The 20,784-nt window shown below is 36.4% G+C and overlaps 2 protein-coding genes across 2 annotated transcripts; one reads left to right on the top strand and one right to left on the bottom strand.

The window, feature by feature from the left end:
* Nucleotides 1-2,904: 2,904 nt before the first annotated feature.
* Nucleotides 2,905-11,460, top strand: LOC111159815 (C-type lectin domain family 4 member D-like). The gene is made up of 6 exons (XM_022522442.1): nucleotides 2,905-2,951; nucleotides 4,499-4,588; nucleotides 7,009-7,113; nucleotides 9,036-9,187; nucleotides 10,650-10,762; nucleotides 11,077-11,460. The coding sequence occupies exons 1-6, from the start codon at nucleotides 2,924-2,926 to the stop codon at nucleotides 11,219-11,221; spliced, it is 633 nt and encodes a 210-aa protein (XP_022378150.1). The 5' UTR covers nucleotides 2,905-2,923; the 3' UTR covers nucleotides 11,222-11,460.
* A 3,080-nt stretch (nucleotides 11,461-14,540) lies between these two features.
* Nucleotides 14,541-20,575, bottom strand: LOC111159764 (C-type lectin domain family 4 member E-like). The gene is made up of 6 exons (XM_022522353.1): nucleotides 20,324-20,575; nucleotides 19,443-19,535; nucleotides 18,742-18,831; nucleotides 17,891-18,042; nucleotides 17,141-17,256; nucleotides 14,541-15,932 (listed from the first exon to the last, which is right to left on the bottom strand). The coding sequence occupies exons 1-6, from the start codon at nucleotides 20,358-20,360 to the stop codon at nucleotides 15,782-15,784; spliced, it is 639 nt and encodes a 212-aa protein (XP_022378061.1). The 5' UTR covers nucleotides 20,361-20,575; the 3' UTR covers nucleotides 14,541-15,781.
* Nucleotides 20,576-20,784: the final 209 nt, after the last annotated feature.

Raw genomic sequence — 20,784 nt, 5'->3', positions numbered from 1 at the left:
CCCCCCCTTTTGATTTTTTTGTTGACCCATTCAAGAGAATGTTGTTTAATCTCTCCATATTTATGTTTTTTTTCCCCAGCTTTCCTCTTGTTATTGATTTCTAGTTTCATTGTGTTTAGAAAAGGTACTTAGTATAATTTCAGTCTTCTTAAACTTTAATTTGTTTTGTGAATATCATGTGATTTATCCTGAAAAATACTCTATTTGCACTTGAGAAGGATATATACTCTACTGCTATTGGATGGAATGTTTTGGATATGTCTGTTGGGTTCATTTAGTCTAGTTTGTTTCAAGTCCATTGTTTCCTTATTGATGTTCTGTCTCAACAATCTATTTGTTGTTGAAAGTGAGGAATTGAGCTCCCTTATTATTGGATTATTTTCTATTTCTCTCTTTATGTCTGTTTATATTTTCTTGAAATATTATAGATGCTCTGATGTGTGTGTATATATTTGTTTGATTTGTTTTCTTGATGTAGTGGCATTTTACCATTACATAATAACTATCTTTGTCTCTTGTTACCATTTTAGACTTAAATTTTATATTGTCTTATTTTAGAATAGATTTTTTTTTGTTTTTGCTTGCATGAAGTATCTTTTGCTATCCCTTCACTTTGAATCTCTGTATATGTTTAGAGCTGAGGTGAGTGTCTTATAGATGGGTCTTGTTTTTTTAACCATCCAGCCACTCTGTGCCTTTGATTAGAGCATTCAATCCATTAATCCATTGTCCAATAAGAGTAATTATTGATAGGCAAGAACTTGCTAATGCCATCTTATTATTTTCTAGTGTTTCGTTGTTCCATTCCGCCTCCTCTCCCCCTTTATGCCTTCCTTTGCAATCAATGATTTTCTGTAGTGGTATGCTTTGTTTCCTTTCTCTTTATCTAAGTGAATCTATTTTAGATTTTTACTTTGTGATCCCATGAGGTTTACATCAAACATCTTGTAAAAATAAATCTATTTTATGTTGATAACAATTTAACTTTGCTTGCATGCCAAAACTCCATCTTTTACTCTCTCTCTTTGTACATTTTTGATGTCAACATTTACATTTTTATTGTGTCTCCATCCATTAACAAGTTGTTGAAGCTATAGCTATTTTTACAAAAATATGTATTTATTTATTTTAGAGAGAGAGAGAGAGAGCATGTGGAGGCAGAGGGAGAGAGAGAATCTCCAGCAGACTCACTGCTGGGCATGGAGCCCAATGCAGGGCTCAGTCCCATAAACCTGAGGTCATCACCCAAGCTGAAATCAAGAGTCAGACACATTACCAGCTGAACCAGGTGGGCACCCCTGTCTTTTTGTCATCTTAACTACACCTTAGACGCATCTTTTCATTTGGCTCTGTAAACTTTCTAGAGCAGAGTTTCTCTCATGTATTTGAAATCATGTTTGTTTTCTGGGCACACAGAATGTGCCAGGTGTAGTTTATTTTTTCCTGTTCTAGGTGGGATTTATATATCCTCTAAGATTCCTAGATCCTTTTAATAAAGAATACATATTACTTTAGATAAAGATGTAGTTTCTAGGGTCACTTTGAGAGTTTGTGGGTAAGTAATATTGTTGCTGTGGAAATACTTTGGTTGTGACAGTGTTGAAAAATATATGTGTTGTCAAATCTATAATTTTACTTCCTCCCACTTCCAACTTAACACAGTAGTATTTCATTCAAGATCACCAAATATGTATGTGTGTGTACATATGTGTGTGTGTATATATACTTAAAATAATATTGTAGCTTAAGGAAGAAGGCAGGTGAAGGGCCATATTTTGGAAGCTAGAATTTAAGAAGGATCTCTAAGCTGCTGGATACTTGTTTTTGTGATCTCAGGCTGCTGTAGCAAAATACCATAGATTAGTGGCTTAAACAACAGGAATTTTTATCTCACAGTTCTAGTGGCTGGGACTCTAGAGATCACAATGCCAGCATGGCTATAGGACACAACATTCAGTCCATGATGGCACTGTAAAAGAAGACAGGAACCTGATGATGTCTTTACCACAGAATGTTACATTTCCTTTTCCATTGCCTTAATAAGCTTATTTTCTCTCATCTAGGAAGATTTGGGGATTTAATCAACAGCTCCACCATCCCTTTCTCAACCCCAAAACAGAAGTTACTGTGTCTTTACATACAGTATACATACATTGTGTACATTAAAAGCTTTAGTTCAGGGGCGCCTGGCTCAGTCGTCTGCCTTTGGCTGAGGTCATGATCCCAGGGTCTTGGGACTGAGCCTCACCTTGGGCTCTGTGCTCAGAAGGGAGCCACCTTCTCCCTTTCACTTTCCCTCTGTGCTCCTTCAAATAAATTAATAAAATCTTTTTTAAAAAAAGCTTTAGCTCATTACTGGCATTATCTTTTGTCATCTTGCATACAACTTATTCAGCTTAGAGACATTTTTAAGGCATAATTTACCTCAAGCATGTAACATGTAATTTGAAAATATAACACCCCTCCCTAAAAAAAAAAGAAGAAGAAAGAAAGAAAGATGAAGGAATGTGTATTAAATTTTTATTAAGCATAATGATTATTCTTTTAGGCCATTGCTAAACTTTTTGTTTGAATGAATAAAAACAAATTGAGAAATTTCACATGACACACTAATCTAGTGATCTCAACATACTTCATGGAAATTTCTACTGGCTGTTTTTGGGTGTTGCTTTCCCAATTTCCTTTCGTCTTTGCTCTGTTTCTCAGAGTGAATCAAAGGAAACTTGTCTTTGAAAAGACTTCTTCTTTCAACTTGTCTTTTATGTAGAGAACTTTCTGATCTTACCAGAATAAGTAAGATTAATGTTCAATCTCAAGTACTTCTGAGGGTATACTCCTTACCCACAGAAATATACACTTGGGGCAAAATCAGAAGAGGCTTCTCATTCTCCCAACCACTGGACAGGAAGAGAATTAACCCACAATGGAGCAAGAAGAACCTCAAAATAAACGTGAGTACATTCTCTCCTCTCAGTTTTAAAGAAACAAATGTAATTATGACTAAGATTTAAAAATATAAATTAACGGTAATTATAGTTCTGAAGATTGAAGATGATGAAGAGGAGTTAGAGGAAATGACAATGACTTTGGTGAGGAGAAAGGTCATAGATAAACTCAAGTATGTTGGGTAAGAGAAACTTCTTTGTGAAACATACATTGGGCCAAGATGAGATAAATTATGCAAAAGAAAAATAAGATGGAAAGAAAGAGAGCAATTTGGGAAGATTCTTTTAAAGGTAAGAGGAGGAAGGAAGATAGACAAAACACACCAACTAAAGTTCACAGTTTACCTAAGGCTCTGACTTTATCCCATTTTGTGCTGTACTTAAGGGTCACAATGTATTTGTATTACAAGAATATTAAACAATATTTTTGAGAAATAGAACAAATATTATTATTTCTATGAAAGGATATTCATTGCAGTACTTTTAGAAACAGAAAAAAACACCAGAAACCAATACTTGCTTGTATATTACTAATAGTACAGATTCCAAATGATGGTGAATCTCTGTGATGGAATTTTGCAGTGATTCAAATAATCCTATATATTAGTAGGTGTTGACAGAAAAAGTCTCCAAGACATATTGTTACATAAAAAGCTGTATTTCAGGACCAGGGTACACTGTGGTCCCATTGAAGTTTGCCATGGTAGAGTGATGAGGTGAAGTAAAACATTAATTTTAATTATTTTAATTTTAATTATTAATTTTAAAATTATATATTTCTACAAGTACTGCAATGAATATCCTTTCATAGAAATAAGTTCAATTTTTCTACATGATAGAACTCTAGAATTGATATTGTTGTGGTAAATATGATGCACTTAGAAGTTGATAAGTGTTGCTAACTTGGTCTGTCTAAAAGCTTTCTAATTTATAGTTTAGCATAAACTATATGCTAACACCAAGAGAGTTTATTTTTCCTCAGTCTTGCTGATACTATATATTTTCTATTTTCTTTTAAAAATCTCATATGTGAAAAATTATACCATAATATTTTAGTTTGCATTTCTTTGAGCATACTTTTCTGTTTAATGATCATTCATAATTTCAGCAAACTAAATTTTCAGCAAATTTCCTGGTCAAACTTTTGCTCAGTTTTTAAGTTGCTTTTTGAAATTCTCTATACAGTCTAGACATTAATATTGTGAAAAAATTTTCTTTCATATGTCCCTTGTGTTTTAACATTATTTGTGTCATATAGAAGTTTTAATCTTTATGGAGCCAAATTATCAATTTTTTTATGATCTTTGAGTTTTCTGTCTTATAAAAAGCCTTTCCATTAAAAAAAGGTTATATTTTTATGTATGTATGTATGTATGTATGTATGTTTTTATCAGTAAATTCTAAAACTGATTTATTCAGGAGGAAATCTTTAAGCTCTCCTCTAGATCTAAAATATTGTGGATGAGCTCATATTTAGCTTACTTCTCAGTAGAATATATTCCCCAGTTCTTGTGGCAGAGAAGACAATGTATTTATCTTTCCTTTTGCCCTAGTCAGAGGCCAGCATTCCCAGATGATCTCTTGGGCCATTGCTGTTTTTTACATCTCAGTTCTCAGTGCTTGTTTTATTGCAAACTGTTTGGGTAAGTTATTAGCAGAAATGGAACTCTGTGAATTTCCCCAAACAACATTCATGAAGTTCCTCTAAGTCTTTTGTTATTTTGATTCCCCGTCCCAACATTTCAATCCATACTGCTTTTCAGGGTCTTGAATTTAAAATTCAGAGCTACATTTTTAACCTTTTGTCCTTTGATGGTGCTATCTTATGTCAGGGAATGAATGATGGAAGTTAAACCCTTTTCTAGACCTATGAAGGTTGGTGGCTGGAGTAAATCATTCCCCAGTTTTGACTGAGATTATAAGGGGCTGTATCTTATCAGTAAAGAATAACCAGCAAAAAACCAACTTTCAGATAGACTGTAGTCTGGCTTTGAAAAGAACAGTTGAAAGATTTGTTCTTTCTAGTAGCAAGACCTTGTATAAAATTATTATAATTACGATAATATAGTATAGGTGCAAGTACAGACAAATAGACCAGAGGAAAGGAATAGAAAGCTTAGTTACAGATCCTGCATATATGAACTGTTTATATAAAACAGAAGGGGATACTGCAGGTATAGGGAAAGGACAATTTTGTTCAATCAATTAAGACCATTGACTATCCTCATTCAAAAAATGAAATCTGTCCCCTGTATATCATGTATAAAACCAACCTGACATGAATTATTGGCCAAATGTGAAAAGCAAATCAATAATGCTTTTTAGAAGATAAATGAGAATATATTCATATCCTCAAGTCAGGGAATGATTTCTTAAGTCATAAAATGTGCTAGCCAGTGAAGAAGATATTGACAAATTATACTACATTAAAGTAAGAATTAGTGTACAACAAAAATACCAAGAAACAAAGCAGCCATAGAAGATGTTTATAATGCATATAATTGATAAAAAATTAATGTACAGTATATATAAACAATTCTTTCAAAACAATAGGAAAAAAGTCCTGACAATACAGCAGAAAAATAGGCAAAATTTTGAATAGGCACTATAGAAAAGAAAAATTGAAATGTTTAATGAACACATAAAAAATGTCAAGCTCATTAGTTTTCAGGGAAATGAAAATTCAACTCACAAAATGAGATACCATTGCAAACATACCAGGATGGCAATAATTAAAAATTCTAGTGCTATTAAGTATTGATGATGATGTGGAGCAACTGAAACTCCCATGAACTGCTGCTTATGGGAGCATAGAGCAGTACAACCACTTTGGAAAACTTTGCCACTATCATATTGGCAATATGCATATTTTATTACCAGCAATTCCACTCCTAGGCATATAGCCTACAGAAATGTATGCTCATGTGCTCTAGGATGCATGGTCAAAAATGCTCAGAATTGTATCATTCATAATCGCCAAACACTGGAAGCAAAGCAAATGTCTACCAGAAGAAGGCTATACATTTTAGTGCATTAAGACAGTAGATCACATTATAGTATTAAAAATAAATGGATTATAGCTGTATGTAACAATAAAAATAAATTTCAGAAATAACACTGAGCAAAAGACTGAACCAAAAGAATGCATATTTTATCATTTTATTTATATGACGTTCAAAAGCAGGCAAATCTGATCTGTAGGGTTTAGGGATATGTTATCAAGGAGTAAAATTTGAAGCAAAGCACAAAATGATTGGTTTAAAAGCCATGGTATAGTTACCCTTAAGAAAGAGGAAGTGGGTTGTATTTGGGATGTGAAAGCCACCTGAGGTATTGGCAATGTTGTGTTTCTTAAGCCAGATTGTTGTTACCTAGAGTGTTCACTTTATAATAATTTGATAAACTGTACATTTGTGTTTTTCACTTCTTTGCACTTGATTATGTTTCAAAGTAAAAATATTTATTTATTTATTTATTTATTACTTATTTTGGGAAGAGAGAAAGGGAGAGCGAGTGTGTGAATGGGATGGGCAAGGGGTGGTGGGAGAGAGAGAAAGAGAGAGAGAGAGAGAGAATATCTTAAACAGGCTCCATGCACAGCACAGAGCCCAATGTGGGGTTTGATTTCACAACCCTGAGACTATGACCTGAGCCAAAATCAAGAGTTAGATGCTCAACCGACTGAGCCACCCAGGTTTCCCTCAAAGTAAAAATATTTAAAGATAAGAGAATGTATCTAGCTGATAATACTTGGCAGAACTATCCCAGTATTCTCTAAAAATCTCCACTCTAAAACAGATTCTGATAGAAAAATATGCTTAAAAGGTTAAAGGTTTGCAGAACTACTCCCATAAACCACAAAATGGATGATAATAAAATATTAATTTTTGACAATTCTTTTCAACCTATTCACCTGGGGCTGGAACAGAGGAACTGGGTAATAAGAATAAGGGTTAGTTACCTTAACTCTTAGGAGAAGAGAGGGACCAGAGTGACCAGCTCCCATTTCCCTAAGTAAGTGATTATATAGGAAAATAAAACTAACTCTTTTCCCCTTTGACAGTAACTCATCACAACATTCTACGCTGCAGGAGAGAAGCAAGAGTGTTCAAGTTACCAGAGTACCACATGAAGCTGACATGCACCAGAGAGAAATCAAAATTGAAAGGTAGATAGAAAAGAGCATAGGATAATTTCTTTCTTACTTCCATTTCCTTTTTTAAAATTAACAATTCATTTTATTTTATTTTTTCAGTGTTCCAAGATTCATTGTTTATGCACCACACCCAGTGCTCCATGCAATATGGGCCCTCCTTAATACCCACAAACGGGCTCACCTAACCCCCCACCCCCTTCCCCTCTAAAACCCTCAGTTTGTTTCTCAGAGTCCACAGTTTCTCATGGTTCATCTCCCCCTCTGATTTTCCCCAATTCACTTATCCTTTCCTTCTCCTAATCTCCTCCATGTTATCCCTTATGCTCCACAAGTAAATAAAACCATATGATAATTGACTCTCTCTGCTTGACTTATTTCACTCAGCATAATCTCTTCCAGTCCCGTCTATGTTGATACAAAAGTTGGGTATTCATCCTTTCCGATGCAGGCATAATATTCCATTGTATATATGGACCATATCTTCTTTATCCATTCATCTGTTGAAGAGCATTTTGGCTCTTTCCATGGTTTGGCAATTGTGGCCATTGCTGCTATGAACATGGGGGTACAGATGGCCCTTCTTTTCACTACATCTGTATCTTTGGGGTAAATACCCCGTAGTGCAATTGCAGGGTCATAAAGTAGCTATTTTTAATTTCTTAAGGAATCTCCACACTGTTTTCCAAAGTGGCTGCACCAGCTTGCATTCCCACCAATAGTGTAAGAGGGTTTCCCTTTCTCCACATCCTCTCCAACACATGTTGTTTCCTGTCTTGTTAATTTTGGCCATTCTAACTGTGTAAGGTGGTATTTCAATGTGGTCTTGATTTGAATTTCCCTGGTGGCTAATGATGATGAACATTTTTTCATGTGTCTTTGGAGAAGTGTCTGTTCATGTCTTCTGCCCATTTTTTGAGGTGATTATCTATTTTTTGAGTGTTGAGTTTGAGGAGTTCTTTATAGACCTTGGATATCAGCCCTTTGTCTGTAGTGTCATTTGCAAATATCTTCTCCCATTCCATGGGTTGCCTCTTTGTTTTTTTTTTTTTTTTTTAAGATTTTATTTATTTGACAGAGAGAGAGATCACAAGTAGAGAGAGAGAGAGGAGGAGGAGGCAGGCTCCCTGCCTAGCAGAGAGCCCGATGTGGGACTTGATCCCAGAATCCCGAGATCAGGACCTGAGCTGAAGGCAGAGGCTTAAACCACTGAGCCACCCAGGCAGCCCTGCCTCTTTGTTTTGTCTTACTTCCATTTCCATTCAGATTCAGAGTCCAATTTAAAGTAATCAGTAGTAAATGAGGAGAGATTAGAACAATAGGAGTATCTGGTACAAGAGTAAACATCAATAAATAGAAATAGATTTCTCATGACTGTAATTAGTTGAATAACTGGAGAATATAACAACACATTTAGGATCCATTTTTGGCATCCAAAACATAACATTAGTTTAATTCCATTTTCTTTTGATTCAGGCATATCTTAAGGACTTCCCTCCTAGAATATACAGCTTTTCCAAAGTGACTTTGTCTCTTATATTTTGCTAGAATCTGTAAAATCCCCCATCCTTTGGGAGGATGGGCAAATGCTTGAGAGTTCTAGTAGGTTCTCTACCCTCTTTAGATAAAATTACCTGCTTTGTTCTAGAAGCACTTCAAAAATAGAAGTAAATACATGGACATTGAAAAATGATGTTGTCTTCTAAGAGAATATCTTACGATTTCCATATAAGTCACTATGTGATTCAGATACTTTTGCTCAGAAATATTTAGAAATGCAATTTTCAGGATTTTTTAAAAAGGGGAACAAAATGACATTGGTAATCTTGGTATTATTTCCAAAAAATATTAACTGGATAGTTAGCAGAATAACTATGCAATCTCTTAGAGATAAAATGCTCCTTTGCAACTGATTTTCATTTCAATTTTCTTATGAGGGACCACCTGGAATTGTTGTCCTTTTGGCTGGAGAGCATTCCAGTCCAACTGCTATTTTCCTCTTAATGACAACAAGACATGGGTTAAGAGCGAAAGGAACTGCATGAGGATGGGGGCTCATCTGGCCACCATCAGCACAGAAGCTGAGCTGGTATGTTGGAAGGCTCAAATCCATCTCTCTGCTCTTTGAATCTCTTTGCATAGAAAGAGGAATTTCTCTGTTCTGCCTCTATGCCTTTGCTTCATCTGTTTTATCTTCCTTGCTCATTTTTCTTCATCTGGCCAACTTTTGGTCTTTCCAGATTTGATTCACATGTTATTTCCTCCAGAAAACTACCCTGACCACCTTCCCTATGCCATCCTCCCTGTTCTAATTTGGAGAGACACCTGTGGTACTTTGTGCACTGTGTGGTCATGGCACTTACACTGTACTGAGGTTATCTGTTCACTGCTCCCTGTCTGCCAATGACTCTCCTTTGCAGAGGTCTGTGGCTGTGCTCTCCTAATCTTTGCATCTCCAAAGTCCTGCACAGTGCTAGGGACACTGGATAGGTCTTGATAAATGTTTGGTGAGTAAGTGAATAAATGAATGGTTAAGCAGGACTGAAATAGCTTCTCAGGAGAAATCATAAGAAATACAATTCAGTAGCATGGTTGTAACTCTAAGTAAAAAAAATTCTTAAGTTTCATTCAGTTCTTTAAAGCACTTCTTTTTTTTAATTTTTAATTTTTTAAAGCACTTAAAAAAAAAAGACTTTATTTATTTATTTATTTGACAGAGAGGGATCACAAGTAGGCAGAGAGGCAGGCAGAGAGAGGGAGAAGCAGGCTTCCCGCTGAGCAGAAAGCCCGATGTGGGGCTTGATCCCAGGACCCAGGGATTGTGACCTGATCTGAAGGCAGAGGCTTTAACCCACTGAGCCACCCAGGTGCCCCTTTTTAAAGCACTTCTTAAAACACAATTTCCTCTTGTAATATACTTCCATATGTATATATATATATATATATATATATATACACACACACACATACACACACTATATGCATATATATAGTATATATGTAACTCACATTCTACTCTTTTCTTAGGGAGGTTTCCCAGAGGATTCTGTCCCCATGGCTTTGCAATCTATAGGTTCACCAACTTTTTGAATAAAATGGAACTTAATTTAATACACACATGCATAAAAGGCAATTTTAAAAATGAAAGTTTTAAAAAATGTGATCCTATTAAACATTGTGCTAAGTGATTTGCAAGCGTGATCTCACTTACTCATCACAGTAACTCTGTGCAGTAGTAGAGTGGTCCTTTTGGAGATCAGAAATCTTGGGTTTGGTGAGATTAGAGCACTTACTGCATTACACAGTAAATGGCAGAGGCAGGATTTGAAAGCACATCTGTCTGATGACACTGCTTTTGTGCTTAGCTAATAATCTGTCTGACCATTTCTCTTTTCCTAACATAATAGCTTTTCCTAACATAACATAATATTGTGTTAGCTATTATGTCACCTAACATAATAGCTATCAAATGATAAATGCAAATATACTTATAAAATTATAATTTTTATAAAATTTTTGTGTAATTATACAAAATTTATATTTTTATGCAGAACTTTATTACTCAATTTTTGGAGAGACGATTTTCATATTTCCTGGGACTTAGAGATGAGAATCATGGAGGCCGATCCTTGGTGAACAAGACAGCATTTAACCCACGTAATTTGTGAGTATGTTGACTGGGGTGTAAGAGCTTTATAGGCAAAGCTGGGAAGATAGCAAGCAGAATTCATTTGGGCTGCAGTATACTGATGTAGGAATGCTTACTCAGAATAGAGCACTATGTGTTGAGTAACCCCTATACTAATATACTATGATACTTCTATTAGTGCACTCCGTATTTTTCACCAAAGACATTTTCCCTGCATGTCTCCTGACCTACACATACACACACACTCACACACACACATAAATATAAATATAAATATAAATATAAATATAAATATAAATATAAATATAAATATTTTTCTTTCATTTCAGATTATGGCATGAGGGTGAACCCAAAAATCAGGAAGAAAATTGTATTGTCCTTGTTAATGTCCAAGACAAATGGACATGGAATGATTCTCCTTGTAACTTTGAGACAAAAAGTATTTGTAAATTACCTGGAACAGCATTCAACTAGAAACCTCCAAAGAAGTCCTTGTGATGGGGACAGAAAAGAAGAACCAATTAGACTAGGGAAGAATGTACCTGCACCATTGGAACAGAGAAAACCTGCTGAGAAAATAGAAAAATTTTAGTTATGATGGCCTTATTTATTTTTGTTCTATTCATTCAAGATACTATGTTTTTGTGTGGTATGGTGGCAGGAGTCATCTTTTCTGTGAGAATTCATTTTCATTAACGTTGCTTTCTTGATAGTATATCAGAGTATTTCCTTTTCAGTTGGTGTGCATTGATGACATATCAACCAAAATGGCTCAGATGATGCCATCTCTTAGTCATTGCTTTCCTCTGCTCAGATTTTTACAAGGTGGGGTATTCCAACTGGTAGTGGTATGCCATTATTTTGGCCCCAGTTATGATAAACTCTTTAATTTTTTTTAAGATTTGTGTATTTATTTGAGAGAGAGAGAGAGAATCTCAAGCAGATTCCCCACCAAGCACAGAGCCTGATGTGGGGCTCAACAAGGGGTTCAATCTCACAACCCTGAGATCATGACCTAAGCTGAAATCAAGAGTCAGTTACTCAACTGACTGAGCCACCCAGGTGCTCCCTAATCTATTTCTTGCAGTCTGATTATTTTTCAGTACCTCTTTGGTGCCCACCACAGACCACCTTTCTTACCTGGATTATTGCAATAGCCTTCTGAATGGTCCCCCTGTTTCTCCCCTCAGCCCCTTTCAGTCTGTCCCCACCTCTCATGGCACTTCTCCTATTCTTCAAAATTTCTTTAAGACAGCTGATAGTAATTTCATAAAAATAACTGCAAAATTTATTAGGACACTGTGGTAGTCCTAGAAGTTTGAAACACTTAAAAAAATTAAACACTGCGGGGGGTGGGAGGTTGGGGGAGCCAGGGGGTGGGTATTAAGGAGGGCACATATTGCATGGAGCACTGGGTGTGGTGCAAAAACAATGAATTCTGTTATGCTGAAAAGAAATTTAAAAAAATTAAAAAAAATTTAAACACTGGTTTTGTCTTTGAAAAAGTATGATATGTATATGTTAAAAAGGCAAACCAGAAAATTATAAATGAAAGTATGAGTTAAATCTTCCACCCTGAACTCCAGTCCCTTAAATGCCTCTTTAGAGAAACTATGATCGTCAGTTTCTTATACATATTTCTGTATATGTTTAAATACATGTTATATAAATGTATATACATATACAACCCATTTTTTTCTAACACTAGTGGAAACATTATCTATAGCATCTTAAATGTCTTGCAATTTTTTTTCTCCCATGAATCTCAGGGGTTTTGTCTCTTTGTTTTTCATCATGATCAGGGTATTCTTTGATCCCCATCTCTTCTTTCCCCCTTTCCCTACCACCTCTCCTCTGGTAACCACCAGTTTGTTCTCTATAATTAAAAGTCTGTTTCTTGGTTTGTCTCTCTCTTTTTTTTCCCTTGCTCATTTGTTTTGTTTCTTAAATTCCACATATGTGAAATCATGTGGTATTTGTCTTTCTCTATTTCATTTAGCATAATAACACTCTTGTGCAAATGGCAAGATTTCACCCGAGTAATATTCTGTTGAGTGTGTGTGTATGTATGTGTGTGTGTGTGTGTGTATTTATTTGTGTGTGTGTGTGTGTGTGTGTGTGTGTGTATATATATATACATACACATATGTGTATTTGTGTATATATATATATATGTATATATATATATATACACACTATAATGTTGTATGTGTATAATTCTGTTGTGTGTGATGTGTATATCACTCTTCTTTATCTATTCATCAATTGATGGACATTTGGGCTGCTTCCATAGTTAGGCTACTATAGATAATGCTGCAATAAACATAGGGGTGCATGTATCCCTCTGAATTAATGTTTTTATATTCTTTGGGTAAACACCCAGTAGTGTGATAGTATGGCAGTTCTATTTTTATTTTTTTGAGGAACATCCATACTGTTTTCACAGTGACTGCACCAACTTGCATTCTCACCAACAATCTTCTTCACATCCTTGCCAACACTTGTTGTTTTTTGTGTTTTTGATTTTAGCCATTCTCACTGGTGTGAGGAGATATCTCATTGTGGTTTTGATTTGTTTTCCCCTGATGATGAATGATGTTGAGCATCTTTCATAGACCCATGAAAAGATTTTGTCTTCTTTGGAGTAATGTCTGTTCATGTCTTTTGCTTATTTTTTAATTGGATTATTTGTGTTTTTGGGTAATCATCTTGCATTTTTTACTTAAAAATATGGTTTGGGAAATGTTTTATACCTTGTTCCAAATAACTAAATAGTGTTTCATTATATTGGTATATCATAATCTGAAATAACCTTTAAGTGATAAAATATTTCCTTTGTCTAATAAAAATCAACAAAATAATGGCTATGAAAGAAACCATAAGAACAATCCCAGTTCAGATCAGAAAAGGAAGACAGTTCCAAGAGGATTTCTTTTCCTCTTAAAAATATGGGACTGATAGAATGTATTTGAATGCATTGAGAGGTGATGTACAATTCTGCGTAGTTAAGGGACGCATTATTAATCAGTACATAGAAAACTATTGATATATAAAAAATGCTGCCAATATTAGCTATACAAAAAGCAAAATGTATTTAAGAAAGTATGTAATATAATACATAATCATGATACAGTACAAGATTCAGCTGTGATAACATTTACATATTCATGATAACATATGAGTAAAAATTTTTGATAATGAGTGTGTATTATTTTCACCAAATCTATTAGAATGATTTTTCTTTAAAATATTTAGAGGCCCACATGGTAATATTTACATCTTAACAGTGATTTACTTTGGGAATATGGTCTTGGGACTATAGATGATTGCTTACTCTTTTATTTTTTGGAAATTTCTGGCTTTTCTGGTGCCTGAATATTTTTGTAGGCCCTATTGTAAAAGTATATTTTAAAATAGAATCAACCAGATGATGTACCCCTCAGAATTTTCCATATAAATAACTTGGTTTCTGTTGATCTTTAACCAGTAAACCCTGAGTGATTGTTTCTTTTCTTGCCAAACTTTGAAGACAAAGTTAATTGCATAACAAATTATAAATATATGGTGAATAAAGTATACTAATACTTTCATATATCTTTCAATATTGAAATAAAATTTAAAGATTTTATTTATTTATTTATTTGACAGAGAGAAAGAGATCACAAGTAGGCAGAGAGGCAGGCAGAGGGAAAGGGGGAAGCCAGCACCCCGCTGAGCAGAGAGCGCAATGCGGGGCTCGATCCCAGGACCCTGAGATCATGACCCGAGCCAAAGACAGAGGCCTAACCCACTAAGCCACCCAGGTGTCCCTGAAATAAAATTTAAAATAACAAATTATAGCCAACCACAAAGAAACAATGGTGAATAAAAGTATTTCCATATGTCTTTCATTGATGTTTATAATTTGAAAAAAGGAAACTAGAAAGTAGAAAATATATGTACTGGATTACTTTTGGGTCAAATGACTTTAGATTTAAAGGCATATTGGTTTTAAAACCACACGTGGTCTCTTATACCTAAGAAGAATAAACATTTTTAAGGAAAGATAATATATTCACTTACATAGTTGAATTTTCCCATTTCATGATTACACATTCATTCCAATGTATGAATTTGGAGGGTCTTTTTATGGTGCTGTGTGCAAGAAACATGGTTATTAAAGGTACTGTGTTATTTAAATATTCTTGAATAACCTTATCAGTACTGAAAAAAATATGCTAGTAGTGGATAGGCTTGAGATAGGAAATTGTCAAGCTGAATGTTCTCTTCAAACAATTTGACTGTTGGACCCTAGCTGAGCAAGAGCCACAAACTGAGGTGAGATTCAGTTATTCGGTGGAAGAGAAGAAAAAGAAAAGGGAGTTCTTGGGATGAACGGACTGAATCATAGTCTGTTTGGAGCCGAAGCTCAGCATGGATTTTTCCTAGCGAGGCATAGTCAAGGCCATTACCTGGGAAGTCCACATGTCTTTGAAGCAGGGATAAGCTTCATGACTTGAGGGAGTTTCTTACTCATTGTACAGGAGAACATAGTGAAGATACTTGCTCGGGCAGAGGTAAAAATGGTATGCAATTGAGAAGAGAATGTAGACTTTTCAGGAGCCAGAAAGAAGAATTGACCAGAGCCTGAATTCAGGGGCTTCAAAGTCACTTTGAAAATCCTATTCTTGCTGTGCTCTGTTCTTGCTCTGTGTCCCTGTATTTTTCCATCAGTCTTCACAAATGAAGCAAATGTGCCCAAAGGAGCATGCTTTTCTTTTCCTGACATTTGTTCTAGAATTTATTGGTAAGTTTCGAGAAGTCCTGAGACTAACATGGAGAGACATGCATGTCAATTAGCATCACAAATTATAACATTCAAAACGACTCATTTTTATTGGTAGCAAAAGCAACGAAGTCCTCCCGATGTCCCTAAGGAGTCCTCATTAATGCCGAACACACTTCTCTCCGGTTGGAGCTATGTTCATGCTCTTGTGCCTCCATATTTATGCATTTTAGTTGTGCTTTCTGCTCTTAGAGAATTTTTCTGTTGCTTTAGACATTTATTTCTGGCATTTCACAAATCCAAAAAATACTGAAGAAACAGGGCACATCATTCCAATTTTTCCTGGGATTTGAAGAATCTCGGATGGTGGCACAGTCCTCCACTGTCACTAAATTATTGGGCTCTCCGACATCCCAGAAGCTGAACGAGAATAATCATGCAGGAGATTTAAAATCCCAGCTACAAGAAGCCAAGTGACCTACATGCTAGGCAAATGACATTTGTGTTGTATCACTTCACAACACTTTTGTTAGGCATTGTAATCTCCATTTTATTTTTTAATTTAAAAATATTTTATTTATTTATTGGACAGAGATAGAGAAAGTGCATAAGCCGGGGGAGAGAAAGAGGGAGAGGGAGAAGCAGACCTGACCCCAGTACCCCAAGATCATGACCAGAGCCGAAGGCAGACACTTAACCAACTGAGCCACCCAGGTATCCCTATAATCTCCATTTTGTTGATAAGGAAAATGAATCCCAGGAAAGCTAAACCATTTGTCTAAGTCATAGAGTTTATGAGGAGTGAAGCTGAACTGCATATTCCTGATTTTCTATTCTGTCATGCTCCCTCATGGCTGTCGACCCATAACGAGTGGCTATTGATATTCTGGTGGATGTGTTTCCTTTGAAGCTCTGATATTCTCATGGATTTGTTTCCTTCACACTCATATCTCATCTTACCTTTGGTTCCCTTTATTCCACACTGAGTCTGTATTCACGTAGGTACATACTTCAGTGGTGTTATTGTGCTGTAGTGAAGCGACTTTCTCAAGTTTCAGGGCATCTGGGCTGTACTCTTAGAACGGACCTTAACCTTCCTGACCTTTAGTTTCCTCAAATGCTAAGTAAAGATTAATGATACCCATGTATACCAGAAAGGTGTAATTTAGGTAAAATGAAATAATGAATGAGAGAAAAACTTTGAAAACTCCGAAGTGCTGTGCAGTAACAAAGTAAGGTCATTATTAAGGAGAAAAGAGACATTAACAAGGGGGTTCCATGCTCTTACTCCATAACTCCACTTTCTTAAATCATTATTTTTGTCTTATTTACTAGTTTGGGGCATAAGACTCTGAATTTCACTCTGTCTCTGCTGCATTTCCAATGAATTAGTCTTTAATTCTAACCCTCTCTTTTTCATCTGTTATTTCCCCTGTATTCAGATAGTCTCAGGAAATGGGGGCACTAGATCCTCATGCTTCCTTTGTCTGTCTTCTTGCAAATTGTATTATGAAGGGTTGACCCAAAGATATCTTGTGGAACAGGAGGAGGTTCTGCGAATTCCCTGCAGCAATGGTCTAACTTTGATTTGACACAGTGTTAAAATTCTCCTGCAAGAAGGAAATTACCTGAGAGATTCTGAGAAAGGTGTTCCATCTACCCATTGCCACTGACCCTCGTTCACCTGGTCTGTCAGTCCAATATAGAACTCTCTCCTTTTAGGTTTCGCAAAGAAAAGGAATTCCTATGTAAGCAACACAATAAAAAAAATAGATCAATTATTTCAATTTTGAACAAATGTTGAAGGCAATTGTTCTTAAGAGAAATAAAGTAGGACAAAGCCTGCAGATGATAAGTGGCTCTGAAATTGTAAGATCATGGAGAATTATCTCCTGATTCTTTTTATTGTGGTAAAAATATGCATACCATAGAATCAAATCTTTAACAGAGAAGGAGGTTCTCAATAACTAATTCCAAGTTTACCTACTGTTATTTGTAGCAAAATCTACTGTATATATCCAGCATGAAACATTATTAATCACAGCGTAAGGATAGTGGCCATACCTTTGACATATCTGACATAATCATATGATACGCTCATCAATGTAATGGCCATTCTAAAATGAACTCCCAGCCCTTTTCTCCCCCCATCTTCCTAATAAAGAAACAGAACATAGAAATCCCTTCGTTTTAGGCTCTTCTCAAGATGAAAATCGAGTAAGTATCGACTTACAGAAATAGTAGAAATGGCATGCATTTCAATACATTCATTTAACAAATAGTAGCTGTGGCCCAAACACTGTATGCACGTATGGAGAAAGGGATAGATGCTGAGAAGAAGGTCGCACGGACATTGGAGGAGGCTGCACTCCAACTACCTGTTCCTCCCGCGTGTTGATAACAACAAGATGAGCTCCCATGTCGGAGCAGTTTTTTAAACTCGATGCCCAGGACATGGTGTTAGTAGAAAAGAAGTAGCAGCCAGATTGAAAATGTACCCAGTTTGATGGACAGCAATTCTTGACTGAACCTAGGAGGAGAGAAGTTTCCATGAGTGCTCTAGCCCGGAGGAGCGTCATATAGCATTTTGTTAAGACTTGGAATACGACTGTATATGTAATAGCATAGGGAGTAAATTTCTGAAGTATTTGCAAATTCCCTCATCTATATATATATTTTTCTCCTTCACCCCATTTGGAAGCAAGTGAGGAAAAGAAAATGCATTCCTGGAGACAAAATCTTCCTCTTTCAGGTTCTATTGAGACATACCTCAGATTTATTCTAAAAGTTTTCTAAAACGTCTCCAAGATTTCCTGTCCCGATGCTAATTGCGTTTCCGAAGTTCTAGAACTGTCTTCCTACCGATTCCTCAGCATTCTCATATAGTACAGGCAAGATTTTACATTTTGTTTTTGAAAAACAGAACATCATCCAACCACTTTACTTGTCCCCAAATCAATCTAGAAGCCAAAAAAAAAAAAGTGTCGATATAGGGGCCCCTGGGTGGTTCAGTCGATTAGCGTCTGCCTTTGGCTCAGGTCATGAGTCCAGGTCCCCGGATTGAGCCCTGCATCAGGCTCTCTGCTCAGTGGTGAGTCTATTTCTCCTTCTGCCCCTCCCTGAGGTTCATGCTTGCACTCTCTGTCTCTCTCTGAAATAAATGAATCAAATCTTTAAAAAAAAGTGTCAATATATAAATGCTGATGTTCAAGTTTGAGGACTATTATACCCAATCCATCCCTGGAGCAGGAGAAGTCCATGAATGCCTCATGTAGCTGGAACTTATTCTCATCACAGAGTTGAAGGACACGATATGTCACTGTAAGGAAAGGTGCAGAGTTAATGTTCATTATCTTGAAAAAAATAAATATTATCATTTTTGTATTTATAATGAAAGTACCAATAATCATCATGGTTTCTTTTTCTTTTCTTTTTTCCTATTTGTCCTTCTATACAGAGAGACAACAAGATTTACCTACTCAAAGAAAGAAGAGGGAATTCACATTTCATGATTTTCCTGATTTATGAAGGTGAATGTATTTTATCTCAGGTCCAAAGGCCCAGAGAAAACAAATGCATCTTTACTCTCTCTATGCCAACCCTCCCTACCCTTCTTCCTAAAAGCGATTTTGTCATGCTTCTGGTTAGGATCCCATAGAGAAGTCTACCCTAAAGATATGAATGCAAAGGGAAGGACACAGGCCGTCAAGGAGATGAAAAATGTCTATCATGAAAAATGTGTCAGAGGTCACTGAAATTTGGTAACTATTCTGTTCTAGTTGGGGTTCTAGTTGAGCAATAACCTGGAGATAAATAGGGAAGAAAGTGGAACAGAAATACCTTTTGAGTGGGAGGAGAACCCAAAGGCAACAAGAAAGATTTTACCCCTAATATTCACCAGGGAGATTAAACTTGACCTTTCAAACTCACCAATACATCTGGTGATAAAACAGGCGCTGAGCAGTAGCATGGAGACCCCAGCAACAGTCCATAAGAGAACTTGGGAAGACAAGCATCTTTTCTCTGTAGAAAGAAATACGCAAACATAGTCAATCTTCCCTAGCAGGTTACAAAAGAGATTCTTACCCAACCACTTAGTTCCTTCCACTCGCACTGTTCTATATGCAGTAAGTTTCAAACTTCAGCATGCATCAGAATCATCTGGAAGGTCTGTTGAAACACAGATGAAGGCACTTCGCCTCTAGAGTTAATGTTTCATGAGACCTGGTATTGAGCCAGCAAGTTCCCAGAACCATCTTTCAGAACCACTAGATTCGCTAATCTTAAGATTCGTGAACTGAGATGGGCAATTTTTCCTTCCTAAGTTTCCCAGATTTTCCCCCTTCTTTTCCTATTTTTCTCTTTCCCATTTCTCCCTCTTACCTTCTCTGTTTTTTTTGTCTCTCACCTGCTCTCCTCTTTTCGGTGTCTTATTTCCCAAGCTCTCTGTCAATCAGATCAGATAAAACGCGGGCCAACCTCTAGTAGCTCCTCTCCCCCTCCCTCCAGATACACATTTTACAGACAGAGAAAGTGGGTTCTAGAGAAGTGAGGTGACTTGCCCAACACAACACAGGGAAAGGGTGGGCAGAGCGGTCTGATTCAGCTCTCCCTGGAATCCAGCCCAGCGATCCTCTGTACAACATACGGTCCCTAACCACTGCCTCCCTCATCTTCCTCTCTTGCGTTCTGTCTCTGTCTCCCTTCTTTTGTTCTAGTGGAGACTTTTCTATTGTCCCTTCCCTCAAAATATTTATCACCTCTTCCCAAAAGAAAGATCTATGAGAGAAAAGGAGAGTTGCAAATTTTACCTGTGCCTTGTGATGTAGATGGTTGGGATGAATTCATTCTCTCTCTCTCTTTCTCTCCTCTCGTCAGTTTCTGAATCCAGGAGTATTTTGTTGGTAAGATTCAAGAAAAATGATTCTTTTTCTGTTTTTTAGGAAGTGTGACCCTAAGACATCATAATATCAACGTGTTCTGTGGCTTTGTGTTTAAGTCAGGGTTTCCTTTCTTGCATAAGGACGACAAGGGATTTTACCAGGAGACACATCTGTCTCCTCAGTTTAGGAAACAACTAAATGGGGAAACGGTGAGGTGGTTAAGTATCAGCAGATTGGACTGAGCATGTGGACACATCAGGGGCTTAAAAATACAGTTTTATTTTGGTGGGTAAAATTTCTCTACTTTCTTCCAGGCATCACTCATCCTTCGGTCTGCCCTTGACATTTGTGGGGCCCTCCTCCGCACTTCCAGTTTCCCCTTCGGTCCT

Source organism: Enhydra lutris, unplaced genomic scaffold, assembly GCF_002288905.1.
Source record: "Enhydra lutris kenyoni isolate GAN:26980312 unplaced genomic scaffold, ASM228890v2 scaffoldscaffold69, whole genome shotgun sequence".
In the NCBI taxonomy this organism is placed as follows: domain Eukaryota; kingdom Metazoa; phylum Chordata; class Mammalia; order Carnivora; family Mustelidae; genus Enhydra; species Enhydra lutris.
This window is presented reverse-complemented; position numbering and strand designations above follow the sequence as displayed.